This window comes from Bombina bombina, chromosome 4 (assembly GCF_027579735.1).
Source record: "Bombina bombina isolate aBomBom1 chromosome 4, aBomBom1.pri, whole genome shotgun sequence".
Lineage (NCBI taxonomy): Eukaryota > Metazoa > Chordata > Amphibia > Anura > Bombinatoridae > Bombina > Bombina bombina.
This window is the reverse complement of record NC_069502.1, coordinates 303,444,252-303,468,944: the sequence shown is the minus strand read 5'-3', so window position 1 is coordinate 303,468,944 and position 24,693 is coordinate 303,444,252. Positions and strand designations below refer to the sequence as shown.

At 41.1% G+C, this 24,693-nt stretch overlaps 1 protein-coding gene across 1 annotated transcript in view; it reads left to right on the top strand.

The window, feature by feature from the left end:
- The window catches only part of U2SURP (U2 snRNP associated SURP domain containing), a 248,488-nt gene that overhangs the window by 191,421 nt on the left and 32,374 nt on the right, over window positions 1–24,693 (top strand). The window contains 3 exon segments of the mRNA XM_053710012.1: window positions 7,618–7,684; window positions 14,549–14,705; window positions 19,037–19,147. Coding sequence (XP_053565987.1) covers window positions 7,618–7,684; window positions 14,549–14,705; window positions 19,037–19,147 — 335 coding nt within the window.

Here is a 24,693-nt window from a genome sequence, read left to right as displayed (position 1 = left end):
CACCTCTACACCATATGTAATTTCCTTTCTCTCCTTTTCCTTTGGTCAAATGACTGAGGTTTGTGGGAAGGGAAGTGATGCTTAACAGCCTTGCTGTGGTGCTCCTTGCCGCCTCCTGCTTTCCAGGAGTGATATTCCCAACAGTAATTAATGATCCTTGGACTCACCGTGTCAAGAAATAAATACATTTATCATGTAAGCATACATTTTGTTTTCTTATAGCCATTACTTTTGCCAGACATTTTTCAGTCAGAAAAAAACTTTGCCTTCCATCAAGATACAGTGGGGCTGCGTACTGTTCCTGAATTTGTCCCTAAAGTTGTTTCTGGTTTCCACAGATCCCAGGGTATTTCTTTTTTAAGACACGATGAGTCCACGGATCATCTTAATTACTAATGCTATATTCACCTCCTGGTCAGCAGGAGGCAAAGAGCACCGCAGCAGAGCTGTTAAATAGCTTCTCCCTTCCCTCCCACTCCAGTCATTCTCTTTACCTACGTTAGTGATAGGAAGAGGTAAAGTGAGGTGTTAAACTCTTGATTGAACAATCTAATCTATTATTTTTAAAGTAGTGCCAGTGTGTGCTGCTTTGTTCTAGGGTGTAGCCATAGTCTATATCAGTCTCTAAAGTAGAGCTTTGTTGGCTTTAGAGCAATGGGAACTTGTGGGACATAATTCTCACTGCACCTCCCATAATTTACTTGCTGCCCTTATACTTCAGTCTGAGATTTTCGTTTACTCAGCATTTTGATTTCCTCGGGTCGATGTGAGGGACAGGACATTTCAAACCTCAGAGCTGCCTTTACTGCCAGGCAGAAGACAAGGTAAGTGCTACCTTATATTCTGGGGATAAGGACTCAGAAATTTTGAATAGCACATCCTAGACATAAGGGGCTCTTTTTAACTAAACAGTGCTTTGTGGGGACATCGTTTCTTTCCTATCAAAGATATTTGGGTCAGTGTATGGAACAGGGCACTGGGGCTGGAGAAAGTTTGTTTACTCTGAGGAGTTTCATTATGGCTCTGGTGGTTTCACAGTTAGCGATGTATGGTGCATTACGACACACCCACGATGGGTGGTCCTTCCGTTTTTTTGGCGCCATTCAGTAGCGCTACAAGCTCTGAGTTGTTGCACAGATTAGCAGGTCTGTTCTAGAGTCGAATGAGAGACATGCGTTTCTAGTGCAGACACGGAGTGTTCCCGGCATCAAGTTGTTGGCAGAAATCTTCAAGCAGTATCTGAAAGGAAAAATATCATTTTGAAAAGATCCTAACGATATTCTGTAAGGTTGGAGCACTTCAGCAGAGTGCTGAGGTTGGGGCAAGTTAATAGTTTTTTTGACAGTAAACAGGAATAACGTTAATTTGTCATTCTGCAGCAAAAAAGAAAAACGTTTTTAATTTAAAGAGACAGTAACGTTTTTTTACAATTATTTTTTTCAAACTATTTTTATAATTGGTTATTTAATAAATTGTGTGCAAGCATGGACCAAGGGGACTTACAAGATGTCACCTGTGCTTTGTTTTTTTCATGCTAATGTGGAACCACCAATCCCTTTCTGTCCTTCATGTATTAAAAGGACTAAGATACAGAGATAAGATTTTTTTCAGAGCCAGTCTCCTCTAAGGCAGATGTTGTCCAAGGGTCTAATGTTGAAGGTCAATTTATGCCGCAGCTTTCTCCCCAAACGTCCCAAATTTTACCGTCCTCACAAGCAGTGCCCTGCTCTTCCGCTATAGTCCCTTCGGGGATTTCGTTACAAGACATAGCTTCTCTTATGTCTTCAACTATTTCTGATGCCTTGTCTGCCTTTCCAATGTTACAGAGCCAAACGCAAGAGAAAGGCCAGACATTCAGTAAGCGAGGTATCGGATGCAATTGTCACAATTTCAGAAGTATCCTTCCAACAACCTGAAGAGGAGGGTACTGCAGTAGCTTCTGAAGGAGAAATTTTCGATTCAGAGGGTTTATTACCACTGACAGACTCAGAGGTGGTTTCTTTCAGATTTAAACTTGATCACCTTAGTCTTTTACTCAGAGGTTTTGATTACCTTGGACGATAGTGACTCCACAGTGGTGGTGGTCCCTCAGAAGTCTAGTAAACTGGACAGATATTTTGAGGTTCCTTCCTATACAGATGTATTTCCAGTTCCTAAGAGAGCTACTGAAATTATTGCTAAGGAGTGGGAGAGACCGGGCATCCATTTTTCTCCCTCTCCTATTTTAAGGAAAATGTTTCCAATAGCCGACTCTGTTAAGGAGACTTGGCAAACGGTTCCTAAGGTAGAAGGAGCAGTTTCTACCCTTGCTAAAAGAACTGCTATTCCCATAGAGGATAGTTTTGCTTTCAAAGACTCTATGGATAAAAAGTTAGAGGGGTTACTCAAGAAAATTTATGTACACCAGGGTCTGCAGTGGCACCCAGCCGTGTGCATTGCCACGGTTACTAGTGCAGCGGCATATTGGTTTGATGCACTATCTGAGGCACTCGGGACTGAGACTTCTTCGGATGAGATCAAAGATAGGACGCTTCCCTTCAAGTTATTAAATTGGGAGCTAAGATATCGAGTTTCTCTATTTTAGCCTGCAGAGCCTTATGGTTAAAGCCTTGGTCTGTGGACGTTTCTTCCAAGTCTAAACTTCTAGCTATTCCTTACAAGGGGAATACTTTGATCGGACCTGATTTGAAGGAGATTATTTCAGATATCACAGGAGGTAAGGGTCATCTTCTCCCGCAAGACAAGAGAAATAAACAAAAAGGACAAAGCAATTTTCGTTCCTTTCGAAATTTTAAAGGCTCCTCCTCCAGTCAGTCAGTCTTGAAACAAAGGAAAGCAGTCCAAGAAGCCGATTAGTGATTCCAAGACAGCATGAAGGGCATGCCCCCAATTCGGGACCGGATCTGGTAGGGGGCAGACTTTCCTTTGTTCAAGCCTGGGCCCAGGATCCCTGGGCAATAGAAATAGTCTCAGGGATACAAACTGGAGTTCAAGGTTTTTCCTCCCAGAGGCAGATTTCTAATTTCAAGATTATCTGCAGACCAGATAAAGAGAGGCGTTCTTACACTTTGTAGGAGACCTCTCCGCTCTGGGATTTTATTCAAATCTATTCGTGGTTCCCAAAAAAGAGGGAACCTTCAGACCATTTCTAGACCTCAAGAGTCTGAACAAGTTTCTCAGGGTACCGTCCTTCAAGATGGAAACTATTCGTTGCATTCTTCCATTGATCCAAGGTGGGACAATTTGACAACAGTGGATTTAAAGAACGCATATCTACATGTTCCCATTCACAGGGATCATCACAAGTTCTTAAGGTTTGCCTTTCTGGACAAACATTACCAGTTTGTGGCTCCTCCTTTCGGTCTTGCCACAGCCCCCAGAATTTTCACAAAGGTTCTGGGATCTCTGTTGGCGGTGCTTCGTTAAAAAGGCATTGCAGTGGCGCCTTATCTGGATGACATTCTGGTTCAGGCGCCATCCTTTCAGCTAGCAAGATCCCACACGGATTTGGTGTTATCCTTCCTAAGATCCCACGGCTGGAAGGTGAATTTAGAAAAGAGTTCCCTAGTTCCAAACACAAGGATGACTTTATTAGGAACCATAATAGACTGTCTATGAAGATTTTTCTGACAGAGGTCAGGAAATTAAAGATTATCGATACTTGTCTAGCCCTTCAGTCTACCCCTCGTCCATCAGTGGCTCAGTGCATGGAGTTAATTGGGCTGATGGACATCATCCCGTTTGCTCGCTTCCATCTCAGAGATCTGCAGTTGAACATGCTGAAAATATGGAATGGAGGTTATTCGGACTTGTCTCTTCGGCTTCTTCTGGAGCAGGAGACAAGGGACTCTCTACAATGGTGGTTGTCTCTGGATCATCTCTCCCAGGGAACATGCTTTTGCAGACCATCTTGGGTGATTGTGACAACAGATGCCAGCCTTCTAGGGTGTGGAGCAGTCTGGGGCTCTCTAAAGGCTCAGGGAATATGGACTCAGGAAGAGTCTGTTTTACCCATAAACATTCTGGAACTGAGAGCGATCTACAATGCTCTTCTGGCCTGGCCCCAGTTAGCCTTGGTTCAGTTTATCCGGTTCCAGTCGGACAACATAACGTCAGTGGCCTACATCAATCATCAGGGAGGAACAAGGAGTTCCTTGGCGATGACAGAGGTATCCAAAATAATTTGGTGGGCGGAGGCCCGTTCTTGCTGTCTGTCGGCGATCCATATCCCAGGGGTGGCAGACTTTTCAGGCAGGCAGACCTTTCATCCGCGGGAGTGGGAACTCCATCTGGAGGTGTTCTCCAGCCTGATTCTCAAGTGCGGTTAGCTGTAGTCAGATCTCATGGCATTGCGGCAGAATGCCAAGCTCCCGAGATACGGGTCGAGATCCAGAGACCCCCAGGTGGAACTGATAGATGCTCTGGTGGCCCCTTGGACTTTCAATCTAGCATACCCGTTTGCTCCTTTCGCTCTTCTTCCTCGAGTCAAACAGGAAAGTGCCTCGTGATCCTCATAGCACCGGTCTGGCAGGATTTGGTATGCAGATCTGGTGGAGATGACATCTCTGCCACCTAGGAGACTTCCATTGAGGAAAGACCTTCTGATTCAGGGGCCCTTCCTTCACCCAAATCTAGTTTCTCTGAAGCGGACTGCTTGAAGATTGAACGCTTCATTTTATCTAAGCGGGGGTTTTCTGATTCGGTCATAGACCATGATTCAGGCTCGTAAGCCTGTAACTAGAAGGATTTACCATAAGATTTTGAGTAAATATCTGAATTGGTGTGAATCCAAGGGCTACTCATGGAGTAGTTAGGATTCCTAGGATTTTGTCTTTTCTCGAAGGTTTGGAGAAAGGTTTATTGACGAGTTCGCTAAAGTGGCAAATCTTAGCCTTATCTATTTAGTTACACAAACGTCTGGCGGATGTCCCAGATGTACAATCTTTTTGTCAGGCCTTGGTCAGGATCAGGCCTGTGTTCAAACCAGTTACTCCTCCATGGAGTCTTAATTTAGTTCTCAATGTTCAAGGGGCTTTGTTTGAGCCTATGCATTCCTTAGATATTAAGTTATCTTGGAAGGTTTTATTTCTTGTGGCTATTTCTTCTGCTCTGAGAGTGTCAGAACTCTCGGCATTACAGTATGAGTCTCCTTATCTTATTTTTCCATGCAGATAAGGTAGTTTTGAGTACCAAATTAGGTTTTCTTCCTAAGGTGGTTTCTGATCGGAACATTAATCAGGAGATTGTTGTGCCTTCCTTATGTCCTAATCCTCCTCCTAAGAAGGAAAGAATTTTGCGCAATTTAGACGTGGTTTGTTCTTTAAAGTTTTACCTACAGGCGACTAAGGACTTTCTTTAGTCTTCTTCTTTGTTTTTGGTTTTCTCAGGAAAAACGCAAGGGACAGAAAGCTATGGCTACTTTTTTTTTTGGCTGAAAAGCATCATACCTTTTGCATTTGAGACTGCTGGACAGCAGCCTCCTGAGAGTTACGGCTCATTCCACGAGGGCTGTTGCTTCCTCATGGGCATTCAAAAATGAAGCTGATGTGGAACAGATTTGCAAAGCTGCAACTTGGTCCTCTCTTCACACTTTTTCAAAGTTTTACAAATTTGACACTTTTGCCTCGGCTGAGGCTGTTTTTGGGAGAAAGGTTCTTCAAGTGGTGCCTTCCATATCATCTGTGTACTCTAGCTTGGGTATTGAATCCCTTTAGTAATTAAGATGATCCGTGGACTCATCATGTCTTACAAAAGAAAAGAAAATTTATGCTTACCTGATAAATGTATTTCTTTTTTGACACGATGAGTCCACGGCCCGCCCTGTTCTTTTTAGACAGGTTTTGGGCTATTGTAAACTTAAGGAACCTCTGCACCTTGGCTTTTCCTTTCTCTTCCTAACTTTGGTCGAATGACTGGAGGGGAAGGGAGGAGCTATTTAACAGCTCTGCTGTGGTGCTCTCTACCTCCTCCTGCTGACCAGGAGGTGAATATCCCATTAGTAATTAAGATGATCAGTGGACTCATCGTGTAAAAAAAAAACAAAAAAAAAACAGGTAAGCATAAACTTTCTTTTTGCTATTCTTCTGTCCAGACAGACACAAGGAAAACCCTATCTATTGTTGGGATGTTTTTCGTTGTTTACATATCTATATTAAGAGAACTCTGCCATTTTTTAAGTCAGACTGGCTTTTTGTCATTCCTAAAGGACCTCGACTAGGACAGTCTCCTGCCAAGTCTACACTTTCAAAATGATTGTTCAAGCATTCTCTAGAGTTTACATGCACGCTAATAAACCAGTTCCTGAAGTGCTATGGGCTCATTCTACAAGGGCGGCTTCAAAATCCTGGGCTTTTGAGGCTGGTGGTGAAATAAACAAAACCCAAACAAAAAAATCTCAAGTCACTACATATAAGATTATAGTATTGTAAACCAGTCCAAAAAGGTTCTTCATGCAGTGGCAGCTCCTTGTCACAGTCAACCTTGATAGAAGATTCTGTGATTAATTAACAAGGGCTCCACAATGGCCTAGTACAGTTACAAAACATAAGATTCAGATGATAAAGGTCCTCAAACAATAAGTGTTGTGTCACATTAAATCATGCAAAAATGTTAACTTAACTCATGCCCCTACAACACAGAAGACCTAACACACAATTTGACATAATTGGCCTCAGCAGCTGTGATCAGATAAGTAACTGCAAAACTGAACATTTTGCTGGCAATAGTAAGTCTTGTCTACTCCTATAACAGGTTTTAGTTTGATCCTCTAACGCAGTGTTTTTCAACCAGTGTGCCGTGGCACACTAGTGTGCCATGAGAGATCCTCAGGTGTGCCACGGCAGACTGACAACAGTGTGACATATTTTTTAAACTTTTCTTGTTTTTTACTCCCAGTGCAGGGGTAGTTTGTAGGAGGCATGGCATAACAGCACAATACATACATATGTGTGTGTTTGTGTGTATGTGTATATATATATGCTATATTAGGCTACAATGCGTGATTTTTTTTAAATTTTGGGATGGTGGTGTGCCACAGGATTTTTTAATGTAAAAAAGTGTGCCACGGCAAAAAAAAGGTTAAAAATCACTGCTCTAACGTAAGAGGTGGGGGTAAGTTTGGCTATTGAATAACATGTGCATCAATAAGATGTTAATCAGTGAAATGTTACTATATTGCAGCAGAAAAGTCTCTTGCAAAAAGAAAAGTCTCTTTTTTTAATTTGTTTTTATTTTCTGACCAGAGCATTTTTCAGGAAGCTATTCAGTGATTCCTGCTTTGGCCTTTAATATAAATGTATTCCATAGTAAAGTTTACAAACTTGTAAAAAGCAAGTGACAGCTCTTTATTTTAGCTCTTGGAAAGAACTAAACTTTTTCTGTTTTATTTTTTTTTTTTTAAAAGGGGTGAAAATTAATATAATTTTACAGAACATGTACGCATTTTACTTAAAACATTTACATTTTTACTGTGGTGCTGGTTCCATTTTAAGAATCAAGGATAACCTTTTACATCTTGAAAGTTTATGTATTGTGTAAAGTTGGGTAGTACCCAATCTTTAGCTTTCCTATAAAATGTGTCTGAATAAAGAAGGTAAAGTTAATTTTTTTTTTTTTAAGCTGTTACCACATCAAAATGGGAATTATTTGACCAACCCGAGGAGTCAGAAGAAGAGGAAAATCCAAAGTAAGAAATATATCTATCTTTATACATATTTTGAAGTACGGCAAGCTCTCCAAGTGTTTTTGTTTAGATGTCAGAACCATTGTGTTGAAAACACATCAGTTACTTGAGGCTGAGAAAGCAGTTACACACTTCTCATTAGGTAATTAAGCATTTGTGCTTGTACTTTTTTTTTTTTTTTAATAGAATACAGTTAAATTCATTAATAGTAACTCGCTATGTAATTAACTGAAGTGTGATTTTAATCTAACCTTATTTTAAGATGTTCTCTTTAGCATGAATGTAAAGTATAATATAATGTGGCACCCAGTCAATACCACCATTAGTCAATGACCCTCATCAGCCCAACATTTTTGAATGAAAATTAGTATGCAAGTTCCTGTTGATCTATATGTATCGGTAGAAACGTACATAGGGTGGTTTCATAGTAGTATTTTCTAGGGAACACCTGAGAATGCATACAATCACGCTGCATTCCCTTAAAGGGATACTAAACCCAATTTTTCTTTCATGATTCGGATAGAGCATGCAATTTTTAGCAACTTTTTCATTTACTCCTATTTTTTCTTTGTTCTCTTGGTATCTTTATTTTAAAAGCAGGAATGAAAGCTTAGGAGCCAGGCCCATTTTAGGTTTAGCACCTGGGTACTGTTTGCTGATTGGTGACTAAATGTAACCAGCAATCAGCAAGCGCTATCCAGGGTGCTGAACCAAGATGGTCTGCCTCATTCCTGCTTTATCAAATAAAGATACCAAGAGAACAAATAAATTGATAATAGGAGTAAATTAGAAAGTTGCTTAAAATTGCATGCTCTATGTAAATAATAAAATAAAAAATGTGGGTTTCGTATCCCTTTAATAACTTCCTCATAATTGCTACTTGGCCACTACCACGTAGAACTGATTAGCAGAGGTTCACAGGATTTTCTGTAGCAACCTCTGTAGTCTTTGTGTAGAAATAATTTATAATTTTAGTATAAGCATTGTTTCTTCTGTTATGTGTGATCAGTCCACGGGTCATCATTACTTCTGGGATATAACTCCTCCCCAACAGGAAATGCAAGAGGATTCACCCAGCAGAGCTGTATATAGCTCCTCCCCTCTACGTCAGTCCCAGTCATTCTCTTGCACCCAACGACTAGATAGGATGTGTGAGAGGACTATGGTGATTATACTTAGTTTTTATGACTTCAATCAAAAGTTTGTTATTTTACAATAGCACCGGAGCGTGTTATTACTTCTCTGGCAGAGTTTGAGGAAGAATCTGCCAGAGTTTTTTACTATGATTTTATCCGGAGTTGTTAAGATCATATTGCTGTTCTCGGCCATCTGAGGGAGGTAAAGGCTTCAGATCAGGGGACAGCGGGCAGATGAATCTGCATTGAGGTATGTAGCAGTTTTTATTTTCTGAATGGAATTGATGAGAAAATCCTGCCATACCGTTAAAATGACATGTATGTATACACTTCAGTATTCTGGGGATGGTATTTCACCGGAACTACTCTGTTAAAGGTCACTAATCCTTTTAATAACTATTTATCATGTAAACGTTTTTGCTGGAACGTAGAATCGTTTACATTGCTGAGGTACTGTGTGAATAAATATTTGGGCATTATTTTCCACTTGGCAGCCTTTTTTACTTTTATTTGTGACAGTTTCGTTTCTCTTCACTGCTGTGTGGGAGAGGGAGGGGCCGTTTTTGGCGCTCTTTGCTACGCATCAAAAAATTCCAGTCAGTTACTTTTTTATTTCCTGCATGATCCGGTTCATCTCTGACAGATCTCAGGGGTCTTCAAACTTCTTTGAAGGGAGGTAAATTCTCTCAGCAGAGCTGTGAGAATTCTTATAGTGACTGTGAATAAAAACGTTGCTTTGCATTTTTTATATCAAATTTAATTAGTGTTATTTTACTAATGGGAACAAGCCTTGCTAAAAGTTGTGTTGTTTTAAAGTTTGATGCTATAACTGTTTTTCAGTTCATTATTTCAACTGTCATTTAATCGTTTAGTACCTCTTTGAGGCACAGTACGTTTTTGCTAAAAAAGATTATAACCAAGTTGTAAGTTTTTTTGCTAGTGTGTTAAACATGTCTGACTCAGAGGAAGATATCTGTGTCATTTGTTCCAATGCCAAGGTGGAGCCCAATAGAAATTTATGTACTAACTGTATTGATGCTACTTTAAATAAAGTCAATCTGTACAATGTGAACAAATTTCACCAAACAGCGAGGGGAGAGTTATGCCGACTAACTCGCCTCACGCGGCAGTACCTGCATCTCCCGCCCGGGAGGTGCGTGATATTATGGCGCCTAGTACATCTGGGCGGCCATTACAGATAACATTACAAGATATGGCTACTGTTATGACTGAAGTTTTGTCTAAATTACCAGAACTAAGAGGCAAGCGTGATCACTCTGGGGTGAGAACAGAGTGCGCTGACAATACTAGGGCCATGTCTGATACTGCGTCACAGCTCGCAGAGCATGAGGACGGAGAGCTTCATTCTGTGGGTGACGGTTCTGATCCAAACAGATTGGATTCAGATATTTCAAATTTTAAATTTAAATTGGAAAACCTCCGTGTATTACTAGGGGAGGTCTTAGCAGCTCTTAATGATTGTAACACCGTTGCAATACCAGAGAAACTGTGTAGGTTGGATAAATACTTTGCGGTACCGGCGAGTACTGACGTTTTTCCTATACCTAAGAGACTAACTGAAATTGTTACTAAGGAGTGGGATAGACCCGGTGTGCCGTTCTCACCCCCTCCAATATTTAGAAAGATGTTTCCAATAGACGCCACCACTCGGGACTTATGGCAAACGGTCCCTAAGGTGGAGGGAGCAGTTTCTACTTTAGCTAAGCGTACCACTATCCCGGTGGAGGATAGCTGTGCTTTTTCAGATCCAATGGATAAAAAATTAGAGGGTTACCTTAAGAAAATGTTTGTTCAACAAGGTTTTATATTGCAACCCCTTGCATGTATCGCGCCGATTACGGCTGCGGCAGCATTTTGGATTGAGTCTCTGGAAGAGAACCTTAGTTCATCTACGCTAGACGACATTACGGACAGGCTTAGAGTCCTTAAACTAGCTAATTCTTTCATTTCGGAGGCCGTAGTACATTTAACCAAACTTACGGCTAAGAACTCAGGATTCGCCATACAGGCACGTAGGGCGCTGTGGCTAAAATCCTGGTCAGCCGATGTTACTTCTAAGTCCAAATTACTTAATATACCTTTCAAGGGGCAGTCTTTATTTGGGCCCGGTTTGAAAGAAATTATCGCTGACATTACAGGGGGTAAGGGCCACGCCCTACCTCAAGACAAAGCCAAAGCTAAGGCTAGACAGTCTAATTTTCGTCCCTTTCGGAATTTCAAAACAGGAGCAGCATCAACCTCCACTGCACCAAAACAGGAGGGAGCTGTTGCTCGTTACAGGCAAGGCTGGAAGCCTAACCAGTCCTGGAACAAGAGCAAGCAGGCCAGGAAACCTGCTGCTGCCCCAAAGACAGCATGAATCGAGAGCCCCCGATCCGGGACCGGATCTAGTGGGGGGCAGACTTTCTCTCTTCGCCCAGGCCTGGGCAAGAGATGTTCAGGATCCCTGGGCACTAGAGATCATATCTCAGGGATACCTTCTAGACTTCAAATTATCTCCCCCAAGAGGGAGATTTCATCTGTCAAGGTTGTCAACAAACCAGATAAAGAAAGAGGCGTTTCTACGCTGTGTACAAGATCTGTTATTAATGGGAGTGATCCATCCGGTTCCGCGGTCGGAACAAGGACAAGGGTTCTACTCAAACCTGTTTGTGGTTCCCAAAAAAGAGGGAACTTTCAGGCCAATCTTAGATTTAAAGATTCTAAACAAATTCCTAAGAGTTCCATCCTTCAAAATGGAAACTATTCGGACAATCTTACCCATGATCCAAAAGGGTCAGTACATGACCACAGTGGATTTAAAAGATGCTTACCTTCACATACCGATCCACAAAGATCATCACCGGTATCTAAGGTTTGCCTTCTTAGACAGGCACTACCAGTTTGTAGCTCTTCCATTCGGATTGGCTACGGCTCCAAGAATCTTCACAAAGGTTCTGGGTGCCCTTCTGGCGGTACTAAGACCGCGAGGGATTTCGGTAGCTCCGTACCTAGACGACATTCTAATACAAGCTTCAAGCTTTCAGACTGCCAAGTCTCATACAGAGTTAGTTCTGGCATTTCTAAGGTCGCATGGATGGAAAGTGAACGAAAAGAAGAGTTCTCTTTTTCCTCTCACAAGAGTTCCATTCTTGGGGACTCTTATAGATTCTGTAGAAATGAAGATTTACCTGACAGAAGACAGGTTAACAAAGCTTCAAAATGCATGCCGTGTCCTTCATTCCATTCAACACCCGTCAGTAGCTCAATGCATGGAGGTGATCGGCTTAATGGTAGCGGCAATGGACATAGTACCTTTTGCACGCCTACACCTCAGACCGCTGCAATTGTGCATGCTAAGTCAGTGGAATGGGGATTACTCAGATTTGTCCCCTACTCTGAATCTGAATCAAGAGACCAGAAATTCTCTTCTATGGTGGCTTTATCGGCCACACCTGTCCAGGGGGATGCCATTCAGCAGGCCAGACTGGACAATTGTAACAACAGACGCCAGCCTACTAGGTTGGGGCGCTGTCTGGAATTCTCTGAAGGCTCAGGGACTATGGAATCAGGAGGAGAGTCTCCTTCCAATAAACATTCTGGAATTGAGAGCAGTTCTCAATGCCCTTCTGGCTTGGCCCCAATTAACAACTCGGGGGTTCATCAGGTTTCAGTCGGACAACATCACGACTGTAGCTTACATCAACCATCAGGGAGGGACAAGAAGCTCCCTAGCAATGATGGAAGTATCAAAGATAATTCGCTGGGCAGAGTCTCACTCTTGCCACTTGTCAGCAATCCACATCCCGGGAGTGGAGAACTGGGAGGCGGATTTCTTGAGTCGACAGACTTTTCATCCGGGGGAGTGGGAACTTCATCCGGAGGTCTTTGCCCAAATACTTCGACGTTGGGGCAAACCAGAGATAGATCTCATGGCGTCTCGCCAGAACGCCAAACTTCCTCACTACGGGTCCAGATCCAGGGATCCGGGTGCGGTTCTGATAGATGCTTTGACAGCACCTTGGAACTTCGGGATGGCTTATGTGTTTCCACCCCTCCCGCTGCTTCCTCGATTGATTGCCAAAATCAAACAGGAGAGAGCATCAGTGATTCTAATAGCGCCTGCATGGCCACGCAGGACTTGGTATGCAGATCTAGTGGACATGTCATCCTGTCCGCCTTGGTCTCTACCTCTAAGACAGGACCTTCTGATACAGGGTCCATTCAGACATCAAAATCTAAATTCTCTGAAGCTGACTGCTTGGAAATTGAACGCTTGATTTTATCAAAACGTGGTTTTTCTGAGTCGGTTATTGATACCCTGATACAGGCTAGGAAGCCTGTTACCAGAAGGATTTACCATAAAATATGGCGTAAATACCTATACTGGTGCGAATCCAAAGGTTACTCCTGGAGTAAGGTTAGGATCGCTAGGATATTGTCTTTTCTTCAAGAAGGTTTAGAAAAGGGTTTATCAGCTAGTTCATTAAAGGGACAGATTTCAGCTCTGTCCATCTTGTTACACAGGCGTCTGTCAGAAAATCCAGACGTCCAGGCTTTTTGTCAGGCTTTAGCTAGGATCAAGCCTGTGTTTAAAGCTGTTGCTCCGCCATGGAGTTTAAACTTAGTTCTTAACGTTTTACAAGGTGTTCCGTTTGAACCCCTTCATTCCATTGATATAAAATTGTTATCTTGGAAAGTTCTGTTTTTAATGGCTATTTCCTCGGCTCGAAGAGTCTCTGAGTTATCAGCCTTACATTGTGATTCTCCTTATCTGATTTTTCACTCAGACAAGGTAGTTCTGCGTACTAAACCTGGGTTCTTACCTAAGGTAGTCACTAACAGGAATATCAATCAAGAGATTGTTGTTCCATCCTTGTGTCCAAATCCTTCTTCAAAGAAGGAACGTCTTCTACACAATCTGGATGTAGTTCGTGCCCTCAAGTTCTACTTGCAGGCAACTAAAGATTTTCGCCAAACTTCTTCCCTGTTTGTCGTTTATTCTGGACAGAGGAGAGGTCAAAAAGCTTCTGCTACCTCTCTCTCTTTTTGGCTTCGTAGCATAATACGTTTAGCCTATGAGACTGCTGGACAGCAGCCTCCTGAAAGAATTACAGCCCACTCCACTAGAGCTGTGGCTTCCACTTGGGCCTTTAAGAATGAGGCCTCTGTTGAACAGATTTGCAAGGCTGCAACTTGGTCTTCGCTTCATACTTTTTCCAAATTTTACAAATTTGACACTTTTGCTTCTTCGGAGGCTATTTTTGGGAGAAAGGTTCTTCAGGCAGTGGTTCCTTCTGTATAATGAGCCTGCCTATCCCTCCCGTCATCCGTGTACTTTTGCTTTGGTATTGGTATCCCAGAAGTAATGATGACCCGTGGACTGATCACACATAACAGAAGAAAACATAATTTATGCTTACCTGATAAATTCCTTTCTTCTGTTGTGTGATCAGTCCACGGCCCGCCCTGGTTTAAGGCAGGTAAATATTTTTTAAATTATACTCCAGTCACCACTTCACCCTTGGTTACTCCTTTCTCGTTGATTCTTGGTCGAATGACTGGGACTGACGTAGAGGGGAGGAGCTATATACAGCTCTGCTGGGTGAATCCTCTTGCATTTCCTGTTGGGGAGGAGTTATATCCCAGAAGTAATGATGACCCGTGGACTGATCACACAACAGAAGAAAGGAATTTATCAGGTAAGCATAAATTATGTTTTTATCATTAGTCAAGAAGACAGTGATGAAGAAGATGACACACAAAGCTCAAAGTCGGAGGACCAACACTACTATTCAAACCCGATGAGAGATGAAATGTCAGATTCAAAATCCATGAAATACTCTGAAATGAGTGAAGAGAAACGTGCAAAACTTAGGGAAATTGAGGTTAGTAATGGTCTTTCTGATAAAACCACTTGCAGTTATTTTCCTCACTATTCGTTTGAGAATTGATAGATATGGGCAGATTCATTTATACATCATTTTACAAACCAAAAACAATACATTCTTCTCATGTTCTACACTTTGCATTTTAGCTTTGTATCCACCTGAGGGTGTACATTAACAGACTGCCTGTTTGCAAAAAGTTCCATTTGATATTTAAAGTGAGATAAAACTGTTTAAATCATTTTAGAATGTGTCACTCCAGCAAGCTTGTGAATTAAATGCATTAAAACATTGTCTTCAAAAACGGCTAGTTTAAATAAATACTTTTGCAGCAGCCTTTTCTGTAATAACATTTTTTTAAACACTTTTTTGGAGCTTCCAAGACCTGCCCAAAAAGAGTAGTTTAACAATATTGTATATCAAAGCTGAATGTAGCGTGTCTCTCTCGCTTTCATAAACCATCTATGTCTTACACTGTGCAATTGCTCCCTGGTATCCTTAGTTCTATTGCAAACAAACTGTTTTTGCTTGTCATGAGCAACAACGTTAATAATCAGTCTTAAAGGGACACTGAACCCATTTTTTTTCTTCTGTGATTCAGATAGAGCATGAAATTTTAAGCAACTTTTTAATTTACTCCTATTATCAAATTTTCTTCATTCTCTTGGTATCTTTATTTTAAATGTAAGTTTAGATGAAAGCCCATTTTTGGTGAACAACCTGGGTTGTCCATGCTGATTGGTGGATAAATTAATCGACCAATAAAAGTGCTAACCAGAGTTCTGAACCCAAATAATTTTTAGATGCCTTTTTCAAATAAAGATAGCAAGAGAATGAAGAAAAATTGATAATAGGAGTAAATTAGAAAGTTGCTTAAAATTGCATGATCTATCTGAATCCCGAAAGAAAAAATTTGGGTTCAGTGTCCCTTTAAGAGAACACAAGGCTAGAAAGGCTGTGAAAGATGGAGCCAGGATTTCCTGGTTCTTAAAGGGAATGTAAAGTTTGACGAATGTGTGCCCATTTTTTAAAAATCCTATTAAAAACAGGGGCACTTTCATTCATCAAACTTTACATTTCAATGTTTTTTGTTAAAATACTTATCTTGTATTCTTGAAAGCCGCTCAATCGCTACCCCCGTCCGTCGCAAGTCAAATGTCGAAAACCAGCTTCCTCCAATCACGGCCTCAGGCAATGTTTGCTCTAGGGGGGAAGACGTGATTGGAGGAAGCTGGATTCGTCATTGCTGACGTATGAAGAGGCTTGCGGGGTAAGCGCTGGATCGGCTTTCAAGAATAAAAGGTAAGTATTAACAAAATGAGTGAAATGTAACGTTTGATAAATGAAAGTGCCCCTGTTTTCAATAGGATTTTTAAAAACTGGGCACACATTTGTCAAATTTTACATTCACTTTCAAGAGAGACCCTGCTTAAATCTCTCCGACAGTATGTCTAGCCTTGTGTTCTTTAAAAGGGACAGTCTACTCCAAAAATTGTATTGTTTAAAAATAAAAAGATAGATAATGCCTTTATTGCCCATTCCCCTGTTTTGCATAACTAACACTGTTCTATTAATACACTTTTTACCTCTGTGATTACCTTGTATCTAAGCCTTTTCTGACAGCCCCCTGTTCACATGGTTTTGTTATCTATTGACTTGCATTTTATCCAATTAGTGCCGTTTCTGACACAACCCACGGGTGTTAGCACAATGTTATCTATATGACTCACATGAACAAGCAGAACCCTGTTGTGAAAAGCAAATAAAGTATGTGATAAGAGGCTGTCTGTAGTGGCTTATAAACTTCAGAGGTTTTAACGTTATAAAGTATATTAATATAAAAATGTTGGTTGTGCAAAGCTGGGGAATGGGTAATAAAGGGATTATCTTTTCAAACAACAATAATTCTGGTGTAGACTGTCCCTTTAAGGTGATTTTGTTGCTGCATATTATGAGCAAATGCAATGTTTGCAATAGCACTGAAGATGCATGTTTGTGTATAGATCAGGGGTTTTCAAACCTTTCCTCATAGGCCAGATTTTTAGGAGTACTTTGGGTATGAGTAGGTTAATAACAGTTTACTATTTATCTGATTTCACCAGTACTTCAGTACAGATGGTATGAAAATCTGGCCTGTTAGGAAGGACTGAGGTCAGGTCTAAAAACCCCTGGTATAGATACAGTATCTCAGAAAAGTGAGTACACCCCTCACATTTTTGTAAATATTTGATATCTTTTCATGTGACAACACTGAAGAAATGACACTTTGCTACAATGTAAAGTAGTAAGTGTACAACCCGTATAACAGTGTAAATTTGCTGTCCCCTCAAAATAACACACAGCCATTAATGTCTAAACCGTTGGCAACAAAAGTGAGTACACTCCTAAGTGGAAATGTCCAAATTGGGCCCAATTAGCCATTTTCCTTCCCAGGTCTCATGTGACTAGTTGGTGTTACAAGGTCTCAGGTGTGAATGGACTGCAAGTGTGTGAAATTTGGTGTTATCGCTCTCACACTCTCTCATACTGGTCACTGGAAGTTCAACATGGCACCTCCATGGCAAAGAACTCTCTGAGGATCTGAAAAAAAGAATTGTTGATCTTCATAAAGATGGCCTAGGCTATAAGAAGATAGCCAAGACCCTGAAACTGAGCTGCAGCACGGTGGGCAAGACCATACAGTGGTTTAACAGGACAGGTTCCACTCAGAACAATGAACTGTAGCTCAGAACAGGCCTCACAATAGTCGACCAAAGAAGTTGAGTGCACATGCTCAGCGTCCTATCCATAGGTTGTCTTTTGGGAAATAGACGTACGAGTGCTGCCGAGGTTGAAGGGGTGGGGGTCAGCCTGTCAGTGCTCAGACCATACGCTGCACACTGCATCAAATTGGTCTGCATGGCTTTTGTCCCAGAAGGAAGCCTCTTCTAAAGATGCACAAGAAAGCTTGCAAACAGTTTGCTGAAGACAAGCAGACTAAGGACATGGATTACTGGAACCATGTCCTGTGGTCTGATGAGACCAAGATAACGTATTTGGTTCAGATGGTGTCAAGCGTTTGTGGCGGCAACCAAGTTAGGAGTACAAAGACAAGTGTGTCTTGCCTACAGTCAAGCATGGTGGTGGGAGTGTCATGGTCTGGACCTGCATGAGAGCTGCCGGCACTGGGGAGCTACAGTTCATTGAGGGAACCATGAGTGCCAACATGTACTGTGACATACTGAAGTAGAGCATGATCTCCCCCTCCCTTCGGAGACTGGACCGCAGGGCAGTATTCCAACATAACAACCACAAACACTTCTCCAAGACAACCACTGCCTTGCTAAAGAAGCTGAGGGTAAAGGTGATGGACTGGCCAAGCATGTCTCCAGACCTAAACCCTATTGAGCATCCGTGGGGCATCCTCAAATGGAAGGTGGGGGAGTGCAAGGTCTCTAACATCCACCAGCTCTGTGATGTCATGGAGGAGTGGAAGAGGACTCCAGTGGCAACCTGTGAATCTCTGCTGAACTCCATGCCCAAGAGGGTTAAGGCAGTGCTGGAAAATATTGGTGGCCACACAAAATATTGACACTTTGTGCTCAATTTGGACATTTCCACTTGGGGTGTACTCACTTTTGTTGCGAACGGTTTAGACATTAATGGCTGTGTGTTGTTATTTTGAGACAGCAAATTTACACCGTTGTACAGGCTGTACACTCACTACTTTACATTGTAGCAAAGTGTCATTTTTTCAATGTTGTCACATGAAAAGATATAATACAATATTTACAAAAATGTGAGGGGTGTACTCACTTTTGTGAGATACTGTATATTCATTTTTGTGTGTGTTCATTTGTTTAAGAAATTTATACTTAACTGAGCAGAATTAGTGGTTTTGTAAATGAACAGCAGTGTATAATCTTACCTGTCTCATACTGCATGAGCCGCCATACACCCTCCTACCACTATGAACAGTGTGGTTATTGGTTTTGAAGGATTTTCTTCTGGACCCCAAGAAATCGGTGGAAAAAGCATTTAAAATACTCATTTGACAAAATAAAGCTACGTTATTTGTTCAAATGCTGCTTGGATATATTGTTTTTTATTTAATGTAACTTTAAGATGCAGGGATTTAAAAAAAAAATTAAATTGTGTGTAGTATAAGACGTTTATAAACTTTTGTTAGATTTATGTAAAAAATAAAATGCTGTAGCATTCAGACCATGCTCATAAGATTTCACATATTTCTATTTGATGCATTTGTTTATTTGTAGATTCTGTGATATTTAAAGGATATTATGAATAATGTGCTGATATACCTCTAGTCAGTGATGTTAAATGTTTTTCAGCTTAAAGTAATGAAATTTCAAGATGAGATTGAATTGGGTAAGAGGCCAAAAAAATCTGGACAGAGCATTCAGGAGCAAGTTGAACACTACCGAGATAAGCTGCTTCAAAGGGTATGAGCATTGAAATGCAGATGACTATTTTAGCTTATTTTACTTGTAAAGCAAGTGTCTATCTTTTAACATAAAGCATATAAGTGCACTCACCTTAAAGAGATGCACAGTTCTGAAAGTAAATTAAGTAAACTCCTGGCCACCAGGAGGAGGCAAAGAACACCCCAGCAAAGCTGTTAAGTACCACTCCCTCTTCACATAAACTCTAGACATTCAGCCGAGGGAATACGGAAAGAGAAGATACCAAGGGTATAGAGGGTGCCTGAGGTTAGAAAATGACAAAAGCCGTCTTAAAATAAAATTAAGGGTGGGTCATGGACTCTCCATGCCAGGAAAGAACAAAATTTATCAGATAAGCATACATTTTTGTTTTCTTTCCAATGGCATGGAGAGTCCACAAATCCATTCTAATTACTAGTGGGAACCAAATACCCAAAGTAGAGGACACAGAATGGAAGGGAGAAAAAGACAGGCAGACCTAAACAGAAGGGACCACCACTTGAAGAATTTTCCTCCCAAAAGAAGCCTCAGCCGAGGCAAAAACATTGAACTTGTAGAATTTGGAAAAAGTTGCAACGAGGACCAAGTAGTGACCACCTTGCAGATTTTGTTCCACAGAGCCTCAGTTTTGAAGGCCTCTAGTTGCCTGCAGATAGAACTTCAAAGCACGCACAACATCCAAGTTATGCAACAGACGTTCCTTCTGAGAAGGATTAGGACAAGAACAACAATTTCCTGATTGATATTGCGGTCCGGCACCACCTTAGGAAGAAATCCCAATTTGGTACGAAGGACCACCTTATCCGCATGAAAAATAAAGTAAGAGGGTTCACATCGCAGAGGTAGGTCAGCCAGATGTTTATGCAAAAAAATTGAAAGGACAGAGATCTGGCCTTCCAGAGTACTGACTGATAAGCACTTCTCCAGGCCCTCCTGATAAAAGGACAGAATGCCTGGAACCCTCACTTGACTCCAAGAGAAACCCCTAGATTCACACCAGAAAAAGTATGTACGCCATACTTTATGGAAATCTTGCGTGTTACTGGCTAACGAGCCTGAATCATAGTGACAATCACCTTATCTTTAAAACCTAGTCTAGACAGTCTAGGCTTTCAATCTCCAAGCAGTCAGCTTCAGAAGAAACTAGGTTTGGATGTAGGAAAGGACCCTAAATAGAAGGTCCTTCCTCAGATGAAATTTCCACACAAGAAAAGACATCTCTACCAGGTCCGAAAACCAACTTCTGCGAGGCCAAGCTGAAGCAAACCGAATCACAGAAGCCTGCTACAGAATGACACGAGCTATGCCTGAGGAAGGAGGGCCAGCAGAGGAATCTTGAAAAGAAACCAAAGTCCTGTGAAACCGCTAGAGCATAGACCAGAGCTGCCTGTGGATATCTTGATCTGAATTAGAAGCTTGGTGTTTAGATGAAAACGCCATCAGATCCAGCTCCGGAACTCCCCACCTGAGAGTGATCATCGAGAATACATCCGGATGGAGAGCCCACATAGATCAATAAATTTACCCCTGGGCGAAAAGACTGTCTGCTCAGAATCTTTTTTTAAATGTTTTTTTTTTTTTTTAAGAGAACATTCATTCGTCAGACCTGTACTCAGGATTGATCACAGGTCTCTGGGTCTCTTAGTCTGATGGCTTTCTTCCAGCAGCCTTATGCTAATGAGGAAGCCCAAACTGTTCCCCAGCCAGAGAGGCTGGCAACAGGGCTCACCATCAAAATGGTCTCAAGAAGCATGCGCTGTGAGACAAATGGTCCTGAGGGAGCCACCAGGACTGGGAATCTCTCGTCAGGATGTCAAAGCCTATCCTCTGAGAGGTGTCAGAGAGGCCTCCAATCCATTGTGTGAGCAAGCATAACTGTAGAGGTCTCAGATGGAAGCAAGCAAAATAATGCCCCTGGGATCCACACCTAAACCAATTACTTTCATACACGGGGGCCACTGAAGGTGGATAGAGGACTGAAGAGAGACAGACCGTAGCATGAAGATTTGAATTTCCTGACCATAAGAAAAAATACATGGAGATCAAACCTATGAACGTCCTCAAAAAACATCCCCTAGTACCAAGGAACTCTTATCCAGGTTCACCTTCCACCCTTGAGAGTGGAGAATCAACAAGAGATATCTGCTGAGAGAGAGCGACCAAACCAAGATATCGTCCAGGAAGGCGCCACCGCAATTTTAAAGATCTGGCGGGTGGCTACAAATTGGAAGAGTTTATTCCAAAAGGCAAAACTCTGCAAATGGAAAGGATCCTAGTGGATGGGTACTTAAGATATGCGTCCTTTAAATCTTTGGAAGATATGTACTGACCCTGAACTAAAGGGAGAGAGAATGATCGTCACCCTTTTGAAGGACGGACCCTTTTGACCTAGATACTAAAGATCTAACACGGGACTAAAAATTCCCTCTTTCTTGTGAACCACGAATAGGATGTAACAAAATCCCAGACCTGTTCCGCCTGAAGAACTGGTACAATCACTCCTAGAGAAGTGAGATCCTTTAGACAGTTTAGTAATGCATTTCTCTTAAACTGGTTTGAAGATAATCTAGATAGGAGAAATCTGCCTCTAGGAGAAAATCGAACTCCTTACCTCAAGTCTTTACTAATCATCACGTTAGTCCACTGGACTATTCTTATACTGTGTCCACCGCTCAAGGTTCTAGGGCGTCTCAAATCCAAGCCTGTTGAAAGAAGGAAGCCTGCCCTCTAAATCTAAACCTTTCATGCTGAATTTCTCTCAGTGGAAGGCTTCATGGATCGCATATTCTTATTCCAAGGTTGGTTAGACCTCTGAGGGTCTGGAAGAAGAGGATGATAGTTGTTCCTGAGTAGAGAAAGGAACGAGAATTCAAAATAATCTTAGAGCCCTAACATCGTATTTTATTTTTTTACAGACAAAAGTCACAGTAAAAGGAAATCTAGCCCCAGCAGTTGGGAATGAACCATCAACCCTATAAATGCAAGACAAGCCATTCTTAATAGGGAATAGAATTAATAAAGAAATTACTAAATGTCCATTAAACATAGGTTAACAATTAAAAAAAAATGTTTACGTAAGCACACTACAGAAGAAAAAAGAAGGCAAGGGACATTGAATGTCACAGGTCTTATTAAAATATTTCTCCTATTGAGGTGATACATTTTCTATTGTCTTCCTATATATAAATTAGAGTTTTAAACTGCTTGTGAGCACACATTTAAGGTGCCTAGTAGCTGCAGCTGGTTTCAAATTGCAAACCTTCCGCTTGCTAGGCAGCTGGGCTTAGCCTCAGGCTACTACAGCTGGCTTAAATAAATGTGTCAGACATTAGCAATATATCCCTCAATATGAGAAGTATTAAACAAGCCCTTAAATTTAAAATAGGGCCACATACATGTCGCAGACACTAGAAAAATTAATCTCAGAATGTGTGAGAATATTATACGGAGTTTCAGTAGAAAACATAATATATAATTATATATAATATGGAAAAGTATCTCCATTCTTCCATAAGAGATCATTATGCCCCCATGTGGTCTGGAACTCTGGTCTCTCATGTAGTATCTCAGTGACTTTACACTGAGCCACCAGAGAGCTGTCATAAAATAAAAATTATGAGGACGTATGTTTTATTTGCGTACATATTTGATATATATTAGTCTTAAGGCCACTCAAAGCATATTGTGGAATTAATCCTTTTAGAGAATCTTAACAAATATCTATAAGACATAAAATATATACATAAACTCCTCAGATGAGGAAGAATAGTATTGCATCTTATACATAACATTATAAAATTGATCATGCATTTACAGTGAACGGCCACCAGATGGCGGCAAATACCAAGGGAACACACTCTGTCAAGCCAAACAAGTCCTGAAAATAAGTGTAGTCTTCCTAGAGGAATTTTAATTTTGTACAGCACCAAACACCCATACATAAAAGTAATGCCCAAATTTAGAAGGCAATAACTACAACTTGAGCCTTTAATAAAAGATCAGCTTTATGGCTGTTCCTTAAGAGAGAGTTATAAGGTCGCATGGCTTGACCTGTGAGAAAAGTACCGGTGGACTCATATGCTGTGTAGTGCTATAAACCGAAGTAGTTACAAAGCGCGCCAGCTCTACTGTCCGTGGAGGGAACATAGAAAATGAACCGCCACATGGCTAGTTAAAATGGCGCCCATTAAAGCGTGATCTATCTGAAAAAGACTAACAGACGCATGGGCTTTTAATCTTAATGCTCCCTCTGTATGAGAATCCGTAACAGTACATACAGCCCCAGTAAACATCCCCTAAAAAAAAGTAACAGGGTACCGCTGCTTAAATATCAATGCTACGTGAGGGGGTTTCCCTCATTAGGTGTAGGCTACGTAGTAAGGGAAAGCCTTCTCTCTCTAAGTGGTCAGAAATCTTCTGTTTTAAAGCGGAATGATGCAACATAGACCTTCTAATCATGCAACTGCCCTAGCCACCATTAAAGATTTCCCCTCACAAACTGCCTCTATAACAAATAGGGGTAGCGGGCAAGTTAAACGGCCATTTTGTCGTGAATGCGGCCAAGTGAGATTTGAATGCTTCCTTTCTTTCATGGTGATTAGAGTCCACGAGACCCCACCCTGATTTTTAGATATTTGATTTATTTTGGCACAGCCTTTATTCCCTTTTCCTCTATTTTGCTCTGTTTCATTCTCATCTGTCAGCTTGGCTATACATCAGACTGATTTACTATAGAGTAGAAAAGGATAGAGCTCTGGTGTTTGGGAATCTTTGCCGCCTCCTAGTGCCAGGAAAGGCAATTCCCAGGAGTAATGGATTTTGGACTCTTATCTGATAAATTGCTTTCTTTTATGGTGATAAGACAAATTTTATGTTTTTGTAGTTAATTCCATACTGTTTATTATTTAAGATGTAACAGGTATGTGAAGCGGATCCCCACTGAGGTTAAAGTGATGGTAAATTTATTGCCCTTTGAAAGTAAATTTTTATTCATAAAGTATTTACAAACTAAATCGCTATCATTTTTTTTTTTTTTTAAATCTAGGGTTATATAATAAAGTTGTATGGGACTTACTGAGCGTTATCGCTCCTTCTTGCTCCGCCCCCGCATGCTTTTCCTTTGCCGACTTAGAAAGTGCAACCAACCGCTCTCTACATCATTATATTAGCATCTTGGGCTTCATTGTTTGTTATGCGCATGCGCATAATTCCATATGCAATAGTATATGCTATCAGTCTGTCAGTGATCCAACATGTAGCGCATGCGATTACATGTCATAGGGCGTCAGTGTCGCCGACTGGCCTGGATTTCTATTGGTAAAAAAAAAGTGACATGAAATCAATGGCGGCGGTTGTACAGGTGGAGGATTGTAGGTGAAATTTAAGCTTATAAATGTTAAAAATTTACAAAACACATTAAAAATGCTGCGTTTTCATCAATGAAAGTCACTTTATTTTTTTTATTCTACATACGATCGCATGTTTCACTGGGTCTTAGTTTACCATCACTTTAAAGGGGCATTAAACACCTTGTAATTACATTTTTC